Raw genomic sequence first — 19483 nt, 5'->3', positions numbered from 1 at the left:
TAATAAATAAAATGAAGACATTGTGAAATGAAAATCTTGTTTATGTAAAGGTTCGTGAGTTGGAAAGTGAGGTTGAAAATGAACAACGACGTGGTGTTGATGCTGTCAAGGGAGTCCGCAAATACGAGAGGAGGGTGAAGGAGCTCACCTACCAGGTACAAAGTTTCTTTTACCACTATTGAACAGCATTTATCTCAAGGAGGACAATGATTGACAGATTGTTTTTCTTTTTGTAGACTGAGGAGGACAAGAAAAACGTCAACAGACTGCAGGACCTGGTTGACAAGCTGCAGCTGAAGGTCAAATCCTACAAGAGACAGGCTGAGGAAGCTGTAAGTTGTTTCTTGTGTTGCCTATATGGTCAAACGTCTTGCCTTTCATATTAATAAAATGATAATGTCTAATTTGAAAACACTGGACTAAAAAGAATAAAAGATAAACAACTTTTCAGTTCCTCCAAATACCACCATCAGTTGTAATGAATGCAACAGGAAGGATGAACACCAAAACATTTTGTATCTCTTAGTCCTTTAAGTTCAGTGTTTTGAAAGTAAACGTTTTAAAAGAACTGCTATCACCTGGACCCTAAATTAATTTTCATTGCTTCAAAACAGAAGTATCTGAGCTCAAACATACTTTTTCATTATTAGGAGGAGCAATCCAACTCCCACCTGTCTAAGTTCAGGAAGGTTCAGCATGAGCTGGAGGAGGCTGAGGAGCGTGCTGACATTGCTGAATCCCAGGTCAACAAGATGAGAGCAAAGAGCCGTGATTCTGGAAAGGTAAATCTAATTTGCCATATTTCATTGTATTATAAGCCATCATATGTTCATACTCAATTTTATTTTATTCCTCAATTTCTCTTTCTCAGGGCAAGGAGGCTGCAGAGTAAATCCTGTGAAATCTTCTGACCAGTCACTCATTTGGATTAATATCCTGATTGCTGTGACCACTCTGTAACTCCTACATAATAAAAGTCTCTTCAGAATATGAGTATATTGTTTTTAATTAGAATCAGAATGAATTGTGATCAGAATTTGTAACATGTTTCGACTATTCTATTTGCATTTAAAATCACTCAATCATTAACAGGTCCGTTGGCTAAAACAGACTTTTTGCCAATAATGAACGATGTGGTAACACTTTCTATGAAGGTCACTGTTATAATGAGTTATGCATACATTCATAACACCTTATATTGTGATCATAAGTAATTATAATAATAATTCAAATAGTTCACAAACAAGCATGAGACTCTTTTGCAATCCTCAATGCATTATGAACTGTTGCTTGAATGCATTATAACTAATGGTTATAACAGATTATTTTATTATGGACCAAAAATCTCAGAAGCACTGTTCTCAAAAAAGAACAGTGGCGTAGTGTAGCGTAGAGTATGCTGGGCCCCGGTGCAAGCATTTTCATTTGCCCCCCCCCCCCCCGAACACCAACCCCACCCCCCGCGACACAAGCACACGCACACAAAATTGCATGTGTGTGATGGAGATTCACCAAAATGATCAGAAAGAGCCATGCACAGTTGCTACCACCTGTTAACCCTTTCGTGCCCGTGCCGAACATTCCATTTTTGGTGCTGGATGACCTCCTTACACAAAAAAACTTATTTCTTGAGTATAATACATACCATCAATGGGATATACATACCATTGTAATCAGAAGGGTCAGTTCTATCAAATGATGTAAAATACATATGGTAATGTTGATATAGTAATGAACAGTCTTTGAAAATCCTCTCCAAATGTATACCGAAATTTGTTAAAATTGAATTTCATTCGCATAAAAATGAATTTTCATCATATTTCTATACGAGATAGAGAAAAATATAGAGTGTATGACATGTTCAGCAAGTTGTGGGCTATTTAACAAAAAAGACTGAATTGGAATACCATTAACCTTTCAAAAGTTATGATAAATTAAGTGATAAGTGTATAAAAATGCAGGAAACGGGATTTAGAATGTTAACAGAATTCGCATTCTCTTTCTCACCAAAAACATAAAAGTATGCATAAAAACTAATAATGAAGTCAGACACAATGGTTTAGATGTATTTGGTCCATAAGAATAAACCATTTATTTGTATATAAGCAAATGCTACAGTCAACAATAATGATATATAAAAGAAAAACATGTACCTTACCAGTAATACAGGAAGTAAGTATACTGTATATTTATTGAAGATCAATTCTGAAGAGACGTAGAATACATTTGATTCAACAGATACAACTTCCTTATATAAATTAGTGTAATATGAAAATTATATACATCTATAAAATGTATTATTTATGAAAAGCTAGGAATACAATCAACTTCAACATCACTCAAAAATCAATGTGTCTAAACATTTGAAAGTGGATTACATAGAACAAGCCTGTTGAGAATAAACACATACACACATATAAACACAAACTCACACACACACACACACACACACAGAGGAGGATAGGGAAAGGTGGGGTGGGGAACCTGAAGGTTAAACACAGAGGACCTATGACTCATAACGAAACGCATCCCCTTCTGTAGAATGCCAAATCTGACAGCAATTTTGTTTACCAAAAAAGCAGTCACCTACCGCTAAACTCCAGGCCATACAAGCTACTTTAGTGTTATTATGTGTTGTTTTTATAACAAAGCCAACAATTTTTCTTTGGCTCCTGCTGTACAGGAATATGTACTTGATGAAAAGATGACAGAGTAGTAGTTGGAGCAGCTGAAGGCGAGGCTGAAATTTTGACGGAAATGCCTGCCAGCTGTTGTGATAGATTTTCGCCAAAATCTTTCTGGCTGTAGCTACCAAACCTAGGTTCAACACCAGATTCTGCATTGCCAAACTTGAAATAATAAGAAACTACTGAAACAGCAATGTCAATGGAGAAAAAGTGTACACAATATGTATTTCTCATTTGGTCAACGCTCCCTGATCCCTTCAGAGACTTGGTTCCCCAGTAGCAATGGATATTAGGGAGGGAAGTGAAGTCCCATGTCAATGATCAATCCCAGAAAACTGTTAAACTCTTCTGGGGTCTCTTCGTCCCATGCCCCTGCACTGTGTGTTTGCATACAACGGCCTACTAAGCACAACCTCTCACCCGTTCCGGTTGGTAAAACCACATATGCCTGGGACAACAACATAAAAATCAACATAACAAGTCTATTTCACAGTGTTTTAGTGGCAGTCTACACCACCCTACGCACGCCACCTAAATCTATACCTTCTTCCTCCATCCTCACATGGTCTTCAACATTGTGAGCGCAAGCTCATCAGCAGTCAGCCACCTCTTCAGGCCTGCAAGGAGGTCTGTGTAGGTCTTGTCATCCTCCATCTGAAACAACAGTAAAATCATACAAATGTAATACATTTATTAATTAAAAAAATAAAATCACAAAACTACAGATGTGTGCACATACATACACAAGAAGAGGTAGCCTAAACTATTGAAGCATTTTGAGTAACTCAAAAATATTTAGAAGTATGAAAAGTCATTTTATTACACATAGGTTTAGCTACCCTAAATCTGATTGCCTGGCTGGCATTAAGATAAAGACAGATTACATTTCACCTAGTAACTAACTGCTTAAATGCAATAATGACATTTCTGACATAATATGTGATTTCACATCATGTTTTCTATAAAACTACATATTGAGAAGAGTAGAATATCAAGTCATGCCATCTTAGAAAATGTTGAGACAAGCACGTCTGATGTTTGACATTTAGAAGCAAGGTAAAACAGTTCACTACAAACTGCCTAGCGAGGTAACAACCCGATGAGAGGCAATACGTTAATTAGCACTACATTTCTGACAGAATCCGTGATTTCACATCTTGTTTTCTACAACTACATATTGAGAGGAGTAAAAATATCGCTCAACTTATTTCATGTAAGAGAACGCAACTTAGAAACGCGGCGCCCATTGATTTATTCAGCTTTGGTATGCTATACTGACTTGCCAATATAATGCTTACCTAACAAGCAAATTGGTACTAGAAAACAAACTTACTTACAGGTTGTATACTAACAGGTTTTTAAATGAAATTGTCAAATGAAAATAACTGATATAAAAAGCAAACGAGAATACTGCAAGCAGTTCAGAGTAATGCAGCTAGCTAAAGTTACATGACGATGCACTTAGCCCCCGCTATGCCATAATGTTGACGCTGATGAGAAAGCATATTACTATCAAATAACATGATTTTATGACTACAAATTAAGATTAACCATAACTAGAAACGATGTAAAATATATATTACCTCAGTTTATCCAGCTGTGTGGTTTCCAGTCGAGGTAAACTCTAACGAAGTGCAGGTGGCATCTAGCGGTCCATGTTAAAATGTACGACTGAAGTGAAAAGTATCCAAAACATTTCGCGCCATAAACCCCTTAACCAATCATATCAAATTGAAGCTTATGTTGTCAGCATTACGGGGAAGATTTCAGAAATAAAATCAGTCATTGGACAGCTTAGATATTAGATGATTGGTCATCGTTAAAATTTTAACGAAATTAGAACGGTCGGGCTTGTAAGGGTTAAACTGAATTCTCCCAACTTCCGAAACCGAAACGCAGAAAACATATAGCCATAGAACAATTAAATAGCCATCAATGAAAACACAGCAAATCATATGCGTGGCGCCTACACAATAACCACACAATTGCTTAAAGGGACACCAGGCAAGCCTGATGCTTTTTCTCTACGAAACTCCCCCTCGCTCGGTCTGAAGCTCTTTTCCTTTTCTTTGCGTCTTCTGTCAAGGGTTTTCGCAGCTTCTTCACCGGCTCTGCCATTATACACACGTTTGCAACAATCTCTAGCGTTTCGTTAGCCTGCCTGCTTCGGTCGGCGGGTAGGATACACTGAACTTGCAAGCGGGATATTCTTCCTACAGGCAGTAGGGGCGGGCGAGAGAGTCTTCATTCGCCCTGTAACGAGTCATTTAACCATATACTGACTTACGAAGATGAGTAATTAACACGAAAACGTTGCCTGGTGTCCCTTTAATTTAGCCTAAGAGACTCAGCGGTCAGATAGCCTTCCACAAAAAGTGCACCTCACATATGCCTACGCCATAAAAAAGCAGACCTCAACCATTAGAAGTTCACTCTACGGGCCTTCTGTTAAGCAAGTCATTGATATATCGTTGAAACCCAACTGCCTGGCTCTGCTGTTCTTTATGGAGAGTATAGCCAATCCACTCAATCGTTCTTGTCCCATGCTAGCTAACGTCAAATTGCTAGCATCAACGCCAGCAGAAACATTTGAGGTGTTTTTAAAAAAAAGACTATTCAGTTTCATTCATTTGGATTTAGTCTCCTCCTGTTCTCATCTTTCTTTTCTCTTCTGTGTGCCACTTTTATGCTTACTAATTGCTGATTGCATTGCTGATTATTATAACTAAGCTACAACACATCCAGAAGTAGCCTCGAACGTAATGTAATCACAAATAGGGAGGGAAAGTGAAAACCAGCGCCCCAAGTGGCTGCGTTCCTATCGAAGCAAGTACCCCTGGCTGCAGCTTGCAGATCGGGGCTGGGCTCAATGTGGGGCGGAGCGCAACGTTGAGCTCAGCCCAAAATCAGCTTGTCATTACCCGTTGACCTCTCTGTGTCCGTCTATTTACCCGGACTCGGAGTTAAATTTTTCTCAAGGAAGAACGCTTAACTCTATAAAAGCCTATACTCCTTGAACTACTGCCCACGTTAATCATGTTCCTTCCCCCCTAGCGTTCTAGAATCTGTGCTACACTACACCATCGGCGTTTCTTGGGTTATCTAAGTAGGCCTAGGCTACAAGATCATTACATCCAGTCTGCATAAACATAGGCCTATAACAATAACATTATCAATGCATTTTATCTCTAGCCTATCGGTATTTTCATTATAGAATTTAGTAGCCTGTGCGAGTCCCAAAGGGAACATGCAACAATGAACCTCTTTAGTATCGCTATAATACATGGTCAACAACAATATGAAAGGTCTGCTAAGAGTAGAGAACATAATATTGGCCTCTATAGCCTATTGTTTATACATAAATTTAATTGGGTGTGATAGCGGCACAAAAATCATATAACTCCCCATCAGAAGTGTTCACGCGATAAAATCAGTTCATTTTGCCACAGAGACGGGTGTTACAACCGTTATTTTCATTTAATTGCATTTGCTATGACTATATAAATGGCACTCATGTTAACTTGAAACAGATATGAATGACATGTGATTGAAGTCCACACGCTCAAATTTCACGAAGCAAACTTAAACAAACAGTTGCGGTTGAAAAAATGAATAAAAAATCGCGATGCTTGAATTTTGCACCTTTTTCTTAATCTCTGGTTGTATTTAAGTAGACCATTCATATTTGGATGGCTGTAAGATTCTACATAATTACATGATATGTGTCTATTACGATGGCCTGGAAGTGCAAAAAAAATTACAATAGTAAATGACTTATTTACAAGATTAAAAACAAATTTACAAGTTTTAAAACAAATTTACAAGTTTTAAACAAATTTACAATAAGTGAACAAATTTACAAGTTTTTAAACAAATGCACGTTTTTTACGGAAAGGGTAGGTACAATAGACGGAAGTAGTGGCTACAGGAAGTGCAACAGCCAACGTACATCTTTGGTATCACCAGAGCCCGTCTACGGAGAGCCTTGGCACTTCCTATTAAGCCTCATTGTATCGACATTGGTTGCAGTTCCATTAGAATTCCACTGGGGGTGATCGCGGGCGAGTGCAGGTTGAATGGGGGTCTATGGAGCTAGACAGCTAAATGTATCTCTTTCACCTGCTTGTCGTAGAAGAATCGTAGATTTTATTGTAGTTTATGCAGGTTCAATATAGATTTTAGATCTAAAGTTGAATGAACGAGTACTTATGTCCTTTTCATTTCTTACAGGTTGGGTCGTTGTTGCCCATATCACGCTAGCATTGTGCTAATGAATGATGTCATTGACATATTTGAAAGGCTTTTTAGAAGACTAACGTGACTTCAAAAAATATAACAATCAACAGTGTGTATTTTCTTTGCCTCTCCTAGCGAAAGCAACATTCAAATTACTACTCAAAAAAATATATCCAGAGAAAAGTGGATATTGAGGGGTAAAGCTCCATAGACCTCCATGCATTCTGCACTCGCCTGCGAGCGCCCTCAAGTGGAATCTGAGAAGGAACTGCAACCAGTCCAGAAACCGGAAGTAACCAGACAGTGCCAATTCTCTTCCTATTAGACATTCTCTGGTATCACTAGAGCCAGGTATCACCATGTTCTGCCCCTACTGCGGCACCCCCACCAACCGTGGCCATTTCTGCCAGAAATGTGGCAAAAGCCTTACATTTCTGCCCTACTGAGACGCGATAAGGCGTCAAATTCCGCGGTAGAAGACGGCGAAATACCAACGGCTTCAGAAAGTACTTTCTTAGTTAAACCAAAGTCCTGAGTCTCTGGTTAAACTAGCTAACAACAACAACTAGAATTGCGGTTCCGAGGAACTGCAAGAGTGGGTTTGATAAGGGGCATTGAACTCGGCCTCATCCAAGGATTCCAACGGTACCTCATTTATAAAAATCGGACATACGGGCAATAATGACTGGATGCAGCCTACGGGGCGGGGATCCAAGTGCGACATCACATGCTACGTCATTACGTATCGACATTGAGCGTCAGTGTTTTCCGGAGGTTCCAGAGTAAAAAAAGGCGGTCAAACGCTTTCATAGCGTCTAAAGAAAAAACACCACAGGGGGTCTTTGACTGATCAGCAGAATAAATTATATGTAGTAAACGACGAAGATTGTCAGAGGCTGAACGAGATTTTATAAAGCCAGTCTGGTCTTCGTGAACCAGCTTGGTCATAAAGGATTCCAATCGCCGTGACAGAACTTTAGCATACAATTTGATGTCTACTCCAAGCAAGGAGAGTGGACGATAACTAGAACATGAGGTAGGGTCCTTATCCTTTTTCAACAGAAGGGAAATAACAGCCGCATTGATATCTTGCCTGAAGGACCCATGTTTAACTGAATAATTGATCATGTCTAACATTAGTGGACCCAGCTCAGACCAAAAAGAGGAATACAACTCAACAGGAATCCCGTCCAAGCCTGGGGATTTGCCTTTACTCATATATTTCAAAGATTCCTCTAGTTCTTGAAGAGTTATCGGTTCAGCAAGAGAAGAAGTCTCAGCCTCAGACAATCTAGGTAAGTTAAGAGAAGAGAGAAAAGAAGAAAATGTAGGTTTGTCACAGGAAGACTCAGAAAGAACAGAAGATGTCATTAATACGTTTCGGGTCAGTGAGGACCTCGCCAGAAGAGTGCTGTATAGCAGGTATATTTGAAAATGTTTGATTATTCCGCAGTTGTAGAGCTAGAAGATGGCTGGGCCTACTCCCATTGAAATAGTAATTTTGTCTGGTTCTTTGAATCAGGAATTCTGCTTTAGCTTTAAGCAACCGATTCAATTCGGTTTTCACCACACTAATTCTAGTGGAAGTTTGTGGAGAAAAAGAAACCTGATTTGCCGCCTCTAGTGAAGAGAGCTCAGACTCAAGGTCAGAAATGTTCTTGATACATGATTTATGTAGATATGATGCATATGAAATTGAAAAGCTACGGATAAAGCCCTTGACTGCATCCCAGACTATGCGTGGATCATCCACTGAGCCTTGATTGATTTCGATAAACTCTAAAAGGTTAGCTTTAAATGATATACAGAAATTCTCATTGCGAAGTAATGTAGGATTGAAGCGCCAGCGAGGTGCCCGAGAAGGTTGATTAACTAGTGACAGTCTAAGAACATTACTACCATGATCAGAAAGTGACATGGGACAAATGTCTGAACTAAGTAAAGAAGAGGAAAGAGTACTAGAAATGAAAACAAAATCAATTCGTGAATAAGACGTATGCCTAGAGGAAAAGAATGTGTAGGTTCTTCCAGAGGGATTAAACATACGCCAGGTATCCAGCAAAGACAATGAAGAGATACACCGCCTAAGTTTGACAGTGCAGAGTGACTGTGAATGGGATTCACTCTCACCTGATCTATCCAGAAAGAAAAGCTAACCTCCTATTTTCAATCAAAACTTTTACATGAGTTATTCTGCCATCTGTATCACTAGCCTGCTCTAGTATATCAATACAAAGATTCCTCCGTATTAGTATCATCACACCTTTAGTTTTATCATTAGATGTTGAAAAAGAGACCACTTTGTAAAACTTGTTATTGCACCTGTGAACATCCTCTTTCTTAAGATGTGTTTCTTGAATCAACGCCAAATCAATTTTCCTCCTCCTCAACAAATCCAGAAAACATACACGTTTATGGGGACCGTTCAGGCCATTAACATTCCAACTAAGAATATGTAAGTCAGTCATAACTATCAGATATTTGAGTGGATGAATGACAAAACAAAAAATTAAGAATTCGTCTCACAAGATGTTTACCATTACCCCACCTCCCTTCCCTCCCAGAAGTAAAAAGTAAAAAAACATAAAGAACAATTCCCTCACTGCAGACTGGGCATAGAACAAGCCCATGACTGCCCACCCTCTTAGTAATCCGTGACATCAGCACTGGTGTGTACTGGGATCTGACAAAAGCCGAATGAAAAACAAAGACCATCACCTCTATGCTTTAGTAGTCTATGAGGTAGGCTAGGAGAAGAAGACAAAAAACAAAAACAAAAAAACAACCACAAGTTAGCCATGTTACGGCAGTAGAGACTACAACTAAAACAGATGTTCGTTAGACATCCATAAGGCTAGCTTGTAGGTAGTGATTCAAAATAAATACATTCTCCCATACATAAATAAAAAAGGAAGGGTAAAACATATTTGCCGGTAGAATAAGCACTTTCCTTGGAAACAAGGTATAAGGTATCATAAAGCTCAGAAGAATTGTAGGTTTAACTCAAAGGAGAGGAAAAAATAAAATAAAAACGACGCCAAAATTTGCAGTTACGGACAGATAAAGGACGATGATGACAACATGGATTAGGTAGCATGAAACATAAAACCTAGCATGAAAGAATCCAAACATTAGTCCATTGTTCCAATGTTACCTGTATCAACCGTTTCAGATAGGGAGTGTGTCTCATTTCAGGGGCTACATGGTTCTAAGGCCAGATTCGTAGACCGGTTGCGTCATAGTAGCGCGACTAGTGCTGTCCCATTTCGTGGGCTCCTTCGAATTCGGCCGACAAATCGTTAGGTAACTATGGATCTGTGAGACCGAGGGATGACCGTCACTACGGTCTAAAAAAGGAATGATCACCTTCGTTCTGCCTATCACCGAGACCATATGTCAACAAAGTCATGCCCATGACCTCCGGAAGCAGAACGACTCAAGCTTGTAAATAGCGGAGATTGCTCCCGGTTCAGTCTCCTACCTTGAGCGCCTCAGGATGGTCCGAGCGACAAGGATAGTGACGGTCATCCCTCGGTCTCACAGATCCATAGTTACATGCGTAACTTACGATCTGTTTCGACCTCACTCTGACCGTCACTACGGTCTAAAAAAGGGATGACACATACCAAAAAAGTCGCGAGGAGCTCTAAGCTAACCATTAAAACCTCGCTCGGTCACGGCGATGAGGGCAGCGTCGCCAACCGGAGCTGGGCGAGTGACGTCCACCCTATAAAACCTGGTAAAAGTGCAAGGCGTCGCCCTTGAAGCCGCTGCACAGATATCGCTTGCTGGTACCCCCTTAAGGGCAGCCCAAGACGTAGCCATACTCCTGGTGGAGTGAGCCCTTGTACCCGAAGGGACCGGCATTCCCAGAGCCTGGTAGGCATAGGAAATAACCTCAACCAGCCAATGCGACAGCCGCTGTTTAGAAAGCGGTAGTCCCTGCTTCGCCACCCCATAACAGACAAAAAGTTGAGTGTGTTCCCTCCTCAACGACTGCGTACGGGCCAGATAAGCTCTCAAAGCCCTGACTGGGCACAGAGTGAGCAATTTGTCGCGCTCTGCCTGTGAGGCAGCAGACGGCTGGAATTGGGTCAGCTCCAGAACCTGGTTGATAGACTGCTGACTTAGAACCTTAGGCAGGAAGGCTGGATTAGGCCAAAGTGACACGCCAGTGCCCCCTGCCTGCCACCTCAGGCAGTCTTCGCTGACGGAGAGGGCGCACAGCTCCCCGACGCGCCTGGCCGAACAAAGAGCCAGGAGAAAGCTAGTTTTCAGAGACAAAGATCGCAGATCTGCATCTAAAATGGGCTCATACGGGCCTTCAGTAAGAGACATTAAAACGGTGGGCAAATCCCAGTTTGGTGCCCGCAAAGTGCAAACTGGACGCAACCGGCGGGCCCCTTTTAAAAACTAACCAATCAGTGGATGCCTACGCAAGGGCCTGTTATCCGCACCCTGGTGAAAGGCTGAAATGGCCGAGGCATAAACCTTCACAGTACTGACCGCCTTGCCTTGATCCAAATAGGACTGCAAGAAGCGCAAAACTTGTGGCACAGGGCAAACCGCTGGCTCAAGACCCAAGCTGGCACACCAATCCGAAAAGATCCTCCACCTGAGTGCATAGCAAGCTCTAGTAGAAGGAGCCCTGGCGTTGTTCAGAGTCTCCTGCACAGACTCAGCTAGCTGTTCAATGACGGACTCTGCAGGGGCCAAACCCACAGGCGCAGGGCACCTGGGTTCGGATGCCAGATCTGCCCGTCTGCTTGTAACTGAAGATCCGCCCGGCAGGGTAACTGCCATGGCTGACCCCGCAGGAGCCGGAGAAGGTCTGGGAACCAAGGCCTCGCCGGCCACCGTGGAGCAACCAGCAGAACTGTGTGTTGGCCCTCCCTGATCCTCCGCAGGACCTAAGGTACAAGAGGGGATGGAGGAAAAGCGTACAACAAGCCTGTCAGCCAGTCTTGTGACAGAGCATCCAGGCCCAAACTGCCTCCCTGTCCCACGAGAGAGTACCACTCTGGGCAGTGAGTCGTTTCTGCCGACGCAAACAGGTCCACTTGTGCAGTCCCATACTGAGCCCAGACCTGGCTAACCACCTCTGGGTTCAATCTCCATTCCCCCGGGAGTGGCCCGGTCCTGGCGAGAATGTCGGCCGCCCTGTTCTCCACGCTTGGAACGTGTACTGCCCTCACTGAAGCCAGACGCGGCCATGCCCATGACAGCAACTCCTCCGCCACCTGGAGGCACCGCCAGGACCTCGTGCCGCCTTGGTGATTGACATGATACACCGTGCTGTCTGACCTCACCAGAACATGTTGGCTTCGCAACCCTGGCAGGAACCTCTGCAGGGCGAGATGGATGGCCTTCAGCTCGAGGACGTTGATGTGCTCTGACGTCCAGGAGGGAGGCCACCCGCCCCTCGCTGACAGCCCTTCCCAGACAGCTCCCCAGCCTGTCAGAGAAGCGTCTGTCGAGATGACTTGCCTCTTGTGAGGAAGGCCCCCCAGTGGAACACCCTGGAGTAAGAACCTCCTGTCCCTCCAAGGACGAGGGGCTCGGATGCAAGCAGGAGACACCCGCAACTTCACATGCCTGTCGTCTCTCGGGTGGAGCTGAAAGGCATTGAACCAACACTGCAGGGGGCGTGCCTTCAGCAGGCCCAATGGCAGTACCGCAGCTGCCGCGGCCATTAAGCCCAACAGCCTCTGGACTTTGTGGGCGGTGACCAGTCTGCCCAGCCGAAAGCCTGTCAGAGCCTCGGTCAAGCTGTCTGCCCTCCGTGGAGTGAGAGACACCGTCATGCTGACCGAGTCGAGGAGGACACCAAGGAAATCCGCCTGCTGGCGGGGCTGCAAGTTGCTCTTTTTCCAGTTGACCGTGAAACCCAGGGCCTGGATATGGGTCAGAACTGTGTTGGTGTCGTGCACCACCTGCACCTGAGATGGGGCACAAATTAGCCAGTCGTCCAGGTACGGTAGGATCTTTAGGCCCTGGACCTGCAGGGGGGCTGACGTGGCTGCCACCACGCGAGTAAAAATTCTGGGGGCCAGCGAAAGGCCACATGGGAGGACCTGAAACTGGAACACCCTGCCTTGAAAGGCGAAGCGGAGGAAGGACCTGTGTGGTGGGCAGATATGGACGTGGAAGTACGCGTCTTTTAGATCCAGAGACGTAAACCACTCCCCTTCCTGGTTGGAACGAATCACTATTCCAACGTGGACCATTTTGAATGGCAGCACCTTGAGGTACTGGTTCAAGGGCCTGAGGTCGAGGACCGGCCGGTAACCTCCGTCTTTTTTGGGCACAATAAAATATTTGTAATAAAACCCAGTGTGCCGTGCGTGCAGCGGTACTTCTGAGATGGCCCCTTTCAGAAGCAACTCCTGGACCTCCTTGACAAGCACGGAATTTAAAAGGGGGTCTTTCACAGACGTCATCTTGACCCCTGAAAACGTAGGGGGCCGCCGTCGAAACTGTAGGCGGTAACCGTGAGTCACCGTAGCCACAACCCAAGAGTCTGGCACAATCCCTTCCCAGGAGGTCCTGGACAGCTGGGAAGGGCAATCGACGGGCAGCCCCGGATCCCTAGGCAGGACCGCCACCGCGGCCTGCACCTCTGCCTGCGCCCCGTCGAGGTCTTTGCTGTCCTCTGGGCCAGGGAGTTGGGGCTGAGCTCTGGTCTGGTGCACGAAAGCGCCGGTCCCGTGGGGCAGCATAGTTGATACTTACCTGTGGTATTCGGGCGGGCTGCCACCGCCCATACTTACCTGATGCTGCCCTGTGGGGAACCGGAGCCCGCCTGTGGCACACACGCTGACCAGTTTCTCTAGAAGCGCCAGCCTGTTCCACTCTGTCCAGCACCCCCTGGGAGTCTGGATGGAACACATGCCCAGGCACCACGGGGAGACCTAACAGGTCTGTCCTGATGGCATCAGGGAGAGAGGTTTGGGCAAGCCACACCTGTCTACGGCACAGCACCGCAGAGGCCATAGCACTCCCCACATCACACGTCAGCTGGGAGTGGGCTGACAGTGCGGCATCCACCAGGGCCCTTGCATCATGGTCCTCCGGGCTCATCATTTTTCGCAGAGCACCTGAGTGATAGCCAGGGCGTTGCCCATACGGGCTGCCCGTGCTGATGCGTCAAAGCAGTGACTGATGAGACGGTCCGTCTTACGCGGGCAGCGTGGATTGGGAGATGCATTGGCAGGCCCCAGGGAAGTCCAGGCGGCGATGGACTGCTCGACCGGTGGCATATCCCCTGGCCCTGAGTTGGCCGGATAGGCAGCCTTTGCCAGCTGACGGCAACCTGGATTGAATTGGGGGCGCTATAGCGACTTACCCCATGCCGTCCGCAGCACCTTCGTGTAATCCACTGCCACGGGTATACAGGGTGGTGGGCTGCTGTGCGAGACGCCTTCCCAGACGCCCCCAAGGGAAGCCATGTCTGGCATAGGGGCCTGAAGACCCAGGATCTTGGAGGCACTCAACACCCGTGACATCAAGGAGCCGACGGGGACCTCCCCTGGCACCGTGGATTCATCAGTTGGCTCCACCATGTCTGAATGTAGCTCATCCAGGAGGCCGTCCCCGCTTACGTCATCGATCGTAGAACGAGGGGCATGGAGCGAAAGCACATCCACATCACCCAGATCAACATCCGCACCATGGCTCTCAGGCCTGGATGGGGAGAGACCTTCCTGGCCAGGGGGCAGAGAAGGGGATGACGTGCCCTGGAGACCCTCCAGCCTGTCCATCCTCCTAGCCAGAGCCTGGAGAGCTGAGAGAATCTGAAGCGACTCCGTGCCATTACCCTCGGTCACGGCAGCTGGAGCCGAGCGCTTAGCAGGTCCAGGGACCTCCACCTGATCATGCCTGGAAGGGGACTCATGTTGCCGTTTACGCTTGTGCGTATGCTTACGGCCATGCCTATGAGAGTGGGATGGTCGGTCGGGTGAGCGCCGCCTGTCCCGTCCACGCACGTGGCCACATGCCTGGTCAGCCCGGCGGAGCCGTTCCTCCCTAGGAAGGTCACAGGCTGCGCTGCAGGGGCTGTCGACATCCTCCAGGAGGTGGGCGGCCCCAAGGCAAGCGGGACACTCTCTATGCCCGTCATTGGGGGCCATCGTGGCCCTACAGACTCTGCAGTAGTGTGCCGCCATTGCCTACCACAGAAAAACACAATGCAATACAACACAATACAATACAATAAGGCACTTACCTTGGCCGTACAACGCACTGGGTCTGCAAGCAGCAGCCCGTAAAGAGATACAGCAGTGGTGTAATACAGTACACGGGTGGCCTGAAGCAGCGTGCGGACACGCTTAGCAGGCTCACACTGGCCCAGCTAGCTGCGGACAGCAGCGACGGGGTACACAACAGATACACAAAGAAGGCGGCCACCAGTGCGCGAATGCACGCGCCGACGTACACCAGTGGACAACTGGAGAAAAGACACACAGCAGCCCGCACCTCGTGCAAGACTGCACCTAGCAGACACAAACAGCTAAACTTACCTTTTGCAAGTAGCCTAGCACACAACAACAAAGCTAACAAGAAGCACACAGTAACATTAGCGCCTAAGCGGCCGAGCACATACGCGCTGATCAGGCCCACACAGGTTCCGGCTGCCAGATCAGTAAACAGAAATAATAACGGTGGCCCACGCCGGTGCGCAAATGCACCCAGCAGGCTCACACCAAGCCCAACTAGCCGCGAACAGCCAGATAAGGTACACAGTAGTTAACAAACAACAACCCGGAAACCTGGCACACACAAAAGGAAAATAACACTGAAACGGCAGCCCGCAGCAGTGCGCGAACGCAGGCAGCAGGCTCACACTAGCCCCTCCGCCGTGCGGTATGGGGTGAACTCAGGAAAGGCGTCAACAAGTTAAACAAAGTTAAACGAAGTTTCCTGAAAAAAACACAGGTTACTGCCACATACAGACTAACAAACACAGTCAAAGCAAGAAAGCAGTGAAAGTACGTACTCACGTATCACAGGTCTCAGATGAGGCGATCAAGGTGAGAGACTGAACCGGGAGCAATCTCTGCTATTTACAAGCTCGAGTCGTTCTGCTTCCGGAGGTCATGAGCATGACTTTGTTGACATATGGTTTCGGTGATAGGCAGAACGAAGGTGATCATTCCCTTTTTTAGACCGTAGTGACGGTCAGAGTGAGGTCGAAACAGATCTCGAGGTTATCTAACACAGGGTTGATTGAACTAACTGGTAACCGGTGTTTTGGAACCGACAGCTCGAGTTTAGTCGCCACCGGTTCAGACAACCCAGAGGTTAAGTTTTATCTCAGTGTTTGTTAAACCTCCTTTCTGGAATACCCCACAGATGTATTCAAATCATTGTTTTGCTTGCTTGAATGCGAACTTAGAGTGATGTTAACCTATTTAAGTTAACAACGTGGTTGTCGTGAGAGCACGATTTATTGGCGCTTGCAGTGTTCGGCCATATGTCTACGTGCGCACCTGCCTACTATCAGACCACTCAGCTACGTAGACAAAAGAATTTCCCCTGTTTGTATATTCACTCCAAGTTGGCCTACCATAACTTACCAACTCTACACTGTAGACCATAAACTGGCTATTTATATGAAATAACCAAATGTATTTGTTCAACTTTATGAAGCAGAATTACGCACTGCTACTTGGAACGTAACACATTTTTGTTTGCGCAGGAGAGAGAATGACAGCGATTAACAAATTGCACTTATTGCTGGTTACCAATAAATACTATACCGGTATATTTTTTTGCAAACAACAAAAACAGAAAAGAAGGAGACAGCAAAGCTAGAGATGGGCAGGAACAAGGTCAATTGGTAGAAATGCTTGTCAAAATGTTAGGAGCTGGATGTGTGGATGAATGAAGCACAAGTATGCTTTACTATGTTAAGCATGCACACTGTTTAAAGTTAGGCTACACGGTAAACTACAAGTAAACCAAAGGTAAATTTAGCTTCTTTAGGGCTGTATAAAGTTGACCAAATAAATATAGTTTGTTAGGCGTGAAGGACGAATGTTGAAATTTTTCCGTATTTTGCGTGAGAAACCCGAGAAATCTCCCTTATTTTCATTGTTCAATGTTGACAGCTATGGAACGAAAGAGAATGTTATATGGCGACACAAATCAACAATCAAACAAGCTACTTTGATTTTTTGCTGTTTTCATGAATACAAAAGATGGGTGACCCCCCCCCCCCCCCAGACAAAAAAAAAGTTGGGTGACCCTCCCCTCAACAAAGAATAAAAAGACATGACCCTCCCCTATTTTCCTCCGGTGGCCCCTTCAATAAATAACGAACAGTCCCTAAGCGGAGATCCTCTGCCCCTTCAGGACTTAAAGGACAAGTTCGGTATTTTACACTTAAAGCCCTGTTTTCAGATAGTTTATGATTAAATAGAACATTTAAGATTGAAATTTGGACACACGCTGCTGTCCTGAGAATTTTCTGTTTCTGTGGTAGCGCCCCCCCCCCCCCCCCCCCCCCTCCTCCTCCTCCAGAACGCTGCATAGGTGCACTGGAACAATCCTTCCTAAAACGCATTAAACTTGAATATAGTTCAAAAACCGAACTTGTCCTTTAACATTGAAGCTGCTCTTCGATAGGAACGTAACCACTTGGGGCGCTGGTTTTCACTTTCCCTCCCTATTTGTGATTAAATTATGTTGTGAGGCTACTTCTGGATGTGTTGTAGCTTAGTTATAATAATCAGCAATGCAATCAGCAATTAGTAAGCATTAAAGTGGCACACAGAAGAGAAAAGAAAGATGAGAACAGGAGGAGACTAAATCCAAATGAATGAAACTGAATGTTTTTTTTTTTTTTAAACACCTCGAATGTTGCTGCTGGCGTTGATGCTAGCAATTTGACGTTAGTCCTACCTAATTAGGCTACCATGGGACAAGAATGATTGAGTGGATTGGCTGCCTGGGTTATTTTGTTTCGATATTATATATAAACACATAGTAATTGTAGCCTACCATTCAGGGAATAGGCATTTAAAAGAGAGACAGATTATGGCAGCATTTCTCAAACCCACTACTGGGTTGCGGAGACATGCCAGGTGGGGCGCGAACTGATGTGAAAACAGGAGTTTTTTTAATTTATTTTTTTATCTGTAGCCTAGGCCTAGGTAGCAGCCGGTGCGCAATGGACGCACTGTGTTATTCATAGGGAAGCGCTCGTATCAAGGCAGCTTAGTCCCGACCAGAATGAGATTTTGAACAAGGTTGTGAGAGTGATGAATTTCATCAAGACCCGGCCCTTAAAAGCGCGTCTGTTCCCCTCACTTTGCGAGGAGATGGGAGCTGACCACACAGCTGTCGCCTACTGTTTCACAGCGAGGCAAGGTGGCTTTCCCGAGGTAAAGTGCTGTCGCGCGTGTTTGAGTTCTGTGTGCCTCATGGAGGAAGAGCGCATACGAATCTGCAAGCACGTTCACCAATGAAAATTTCTTGATGAAGCTGGCCTATCTTAGCGATATATTTGGAAAGCTCAATGAGTTAAATATCCAGTTACAAGGCAAAGACAAGCACCTACCTCACCTAGCAGATAAGATTACTGCATTCACCAAAAAACTCGAGGTATAGGTGCCTCGATCGCGACAGTATAATGCCTTTGAGAATCTGAGTGAAATCGCTGAAACGTCTGATTTGGGAGCCACTCTTGTGATCCCATGTATTAAACAGTAGGCCTAAATCACATCCCTGCAAAGTTTATTTCAAAAATATTTCCCAACCAGCAGTGGTCAGTATGACTGGATTATGGATCCATTTAATGCAGCATGTTGGTAGGCTATTTCATTGAATATTTTGTAGCCTGCAATGCTGTAAAATATTGGCCTGTGCTTGCTAATGTTGCTGGAAAACAGAAATATGTGTGTTTAATTTACAGTGACACATTATGTATTTATTTATATTATATCTGCAGCACCAGCTGATTTTAACTCTGCTGAAGAGGACATATTTAGAACTTTATCGTTATTTCAATAAATTTGACGATTTTAAGCTTGATGCACTTTCTTAGAGCGATGATGGACAGGTGGGGCTCAAAAATGCCCCCTTGATCAAAGTGGGGAATGAAAGAAAAAGTTTGAGAACCACTGGATTATGGAGTGATATGACTCAGAAATGACATCGGGCAATGGCAGTGCGAGGTGTTCAGAACGTAAGAGCTAAAACTTCTACAAGCTCAATAACATCCACAGCGGAAAAAAAAAGGTACGAAAAATAGTCGGAAAACTTAGATGTGTAAGGCAAGCAAGCAAGTTTGGTGGTGTTACTAAAAATGGGAACATGCACGTTGCACTGTTGTGCGTGGACTTTCGGAATGAATAGTCGTTTCTTTAATATCGAGGCGCCATAGTTTGTCCGATCGGCCTGCTGGTATAAAATGAATTGCACTGTCTGTCTGAAAAAGACACGCTCTCTTCCCATGCAGTCAAAATGAATGGGAGTCTTCAGAACAGGCTTGTCATAGTGTCACCCTGACATGACAGTGCATAAAGTAGCCTATAATGTGAATGACTTGTTATTTTATC

The 19483-nt window shown here is 45.0% G+C and overlaps 1 protein-coding gene across 3 annotated transcripts in view; it reads left to right on the top strand.

Annotated features, from left to right (window-relative positions):
• The window catches only part of LOC121680853 (myosin heavy chain, fast skeletal muscle-like), a 31221-nt gene extending 16816 nt beyond the window's left edge, over nt 1–14405 (top strand). For 2 of the 3 annotated variants that reach the window (XM_042060402.1, XM_042060400.1), the window contains 4 exons: nt 51–155; nt 237–332; nt 651–782; nt 872–988. In XM_042060402.1, coding sequence (XP_041916336.1) covers nt 51–155; nt 237–332; nt 651–782; nt 872–892 — 354 coding nt within the window. In that variant the 3' untranslated portion in view covers nt 893–988. Of the gene's footprint in view, nt 1–50; nt 156–236; nt 333–650; nt 783–871; nt 989–14318 lie in introns of those variants that run through there. The other variant, XM_042060401.1, reaches the window with a different exon arrangement.
• The last annotated feature ends 5078 nt before the right edge of the window (nt 14406–19483 follow it).

This window comes from Alosa sapidissima, chromosome 13 (genome assembly GCF_018492685.1).
Source record: "Alosa sapidissima isolate fAloSap1 chromosome 13, fAloSap1.pri, whole genome shotgun sequence".
Lineage (NCBI taxonomy): Eukaryota > Metazoa > Chordata > Actinopteri > Clupeiformes > Clupeidae > Alosa > Alosa sapidissima.
Note: the sequence above shows the minus strand (reverse complement) of the source record. Positions and strands in the feature narration are given on the sequence as shown.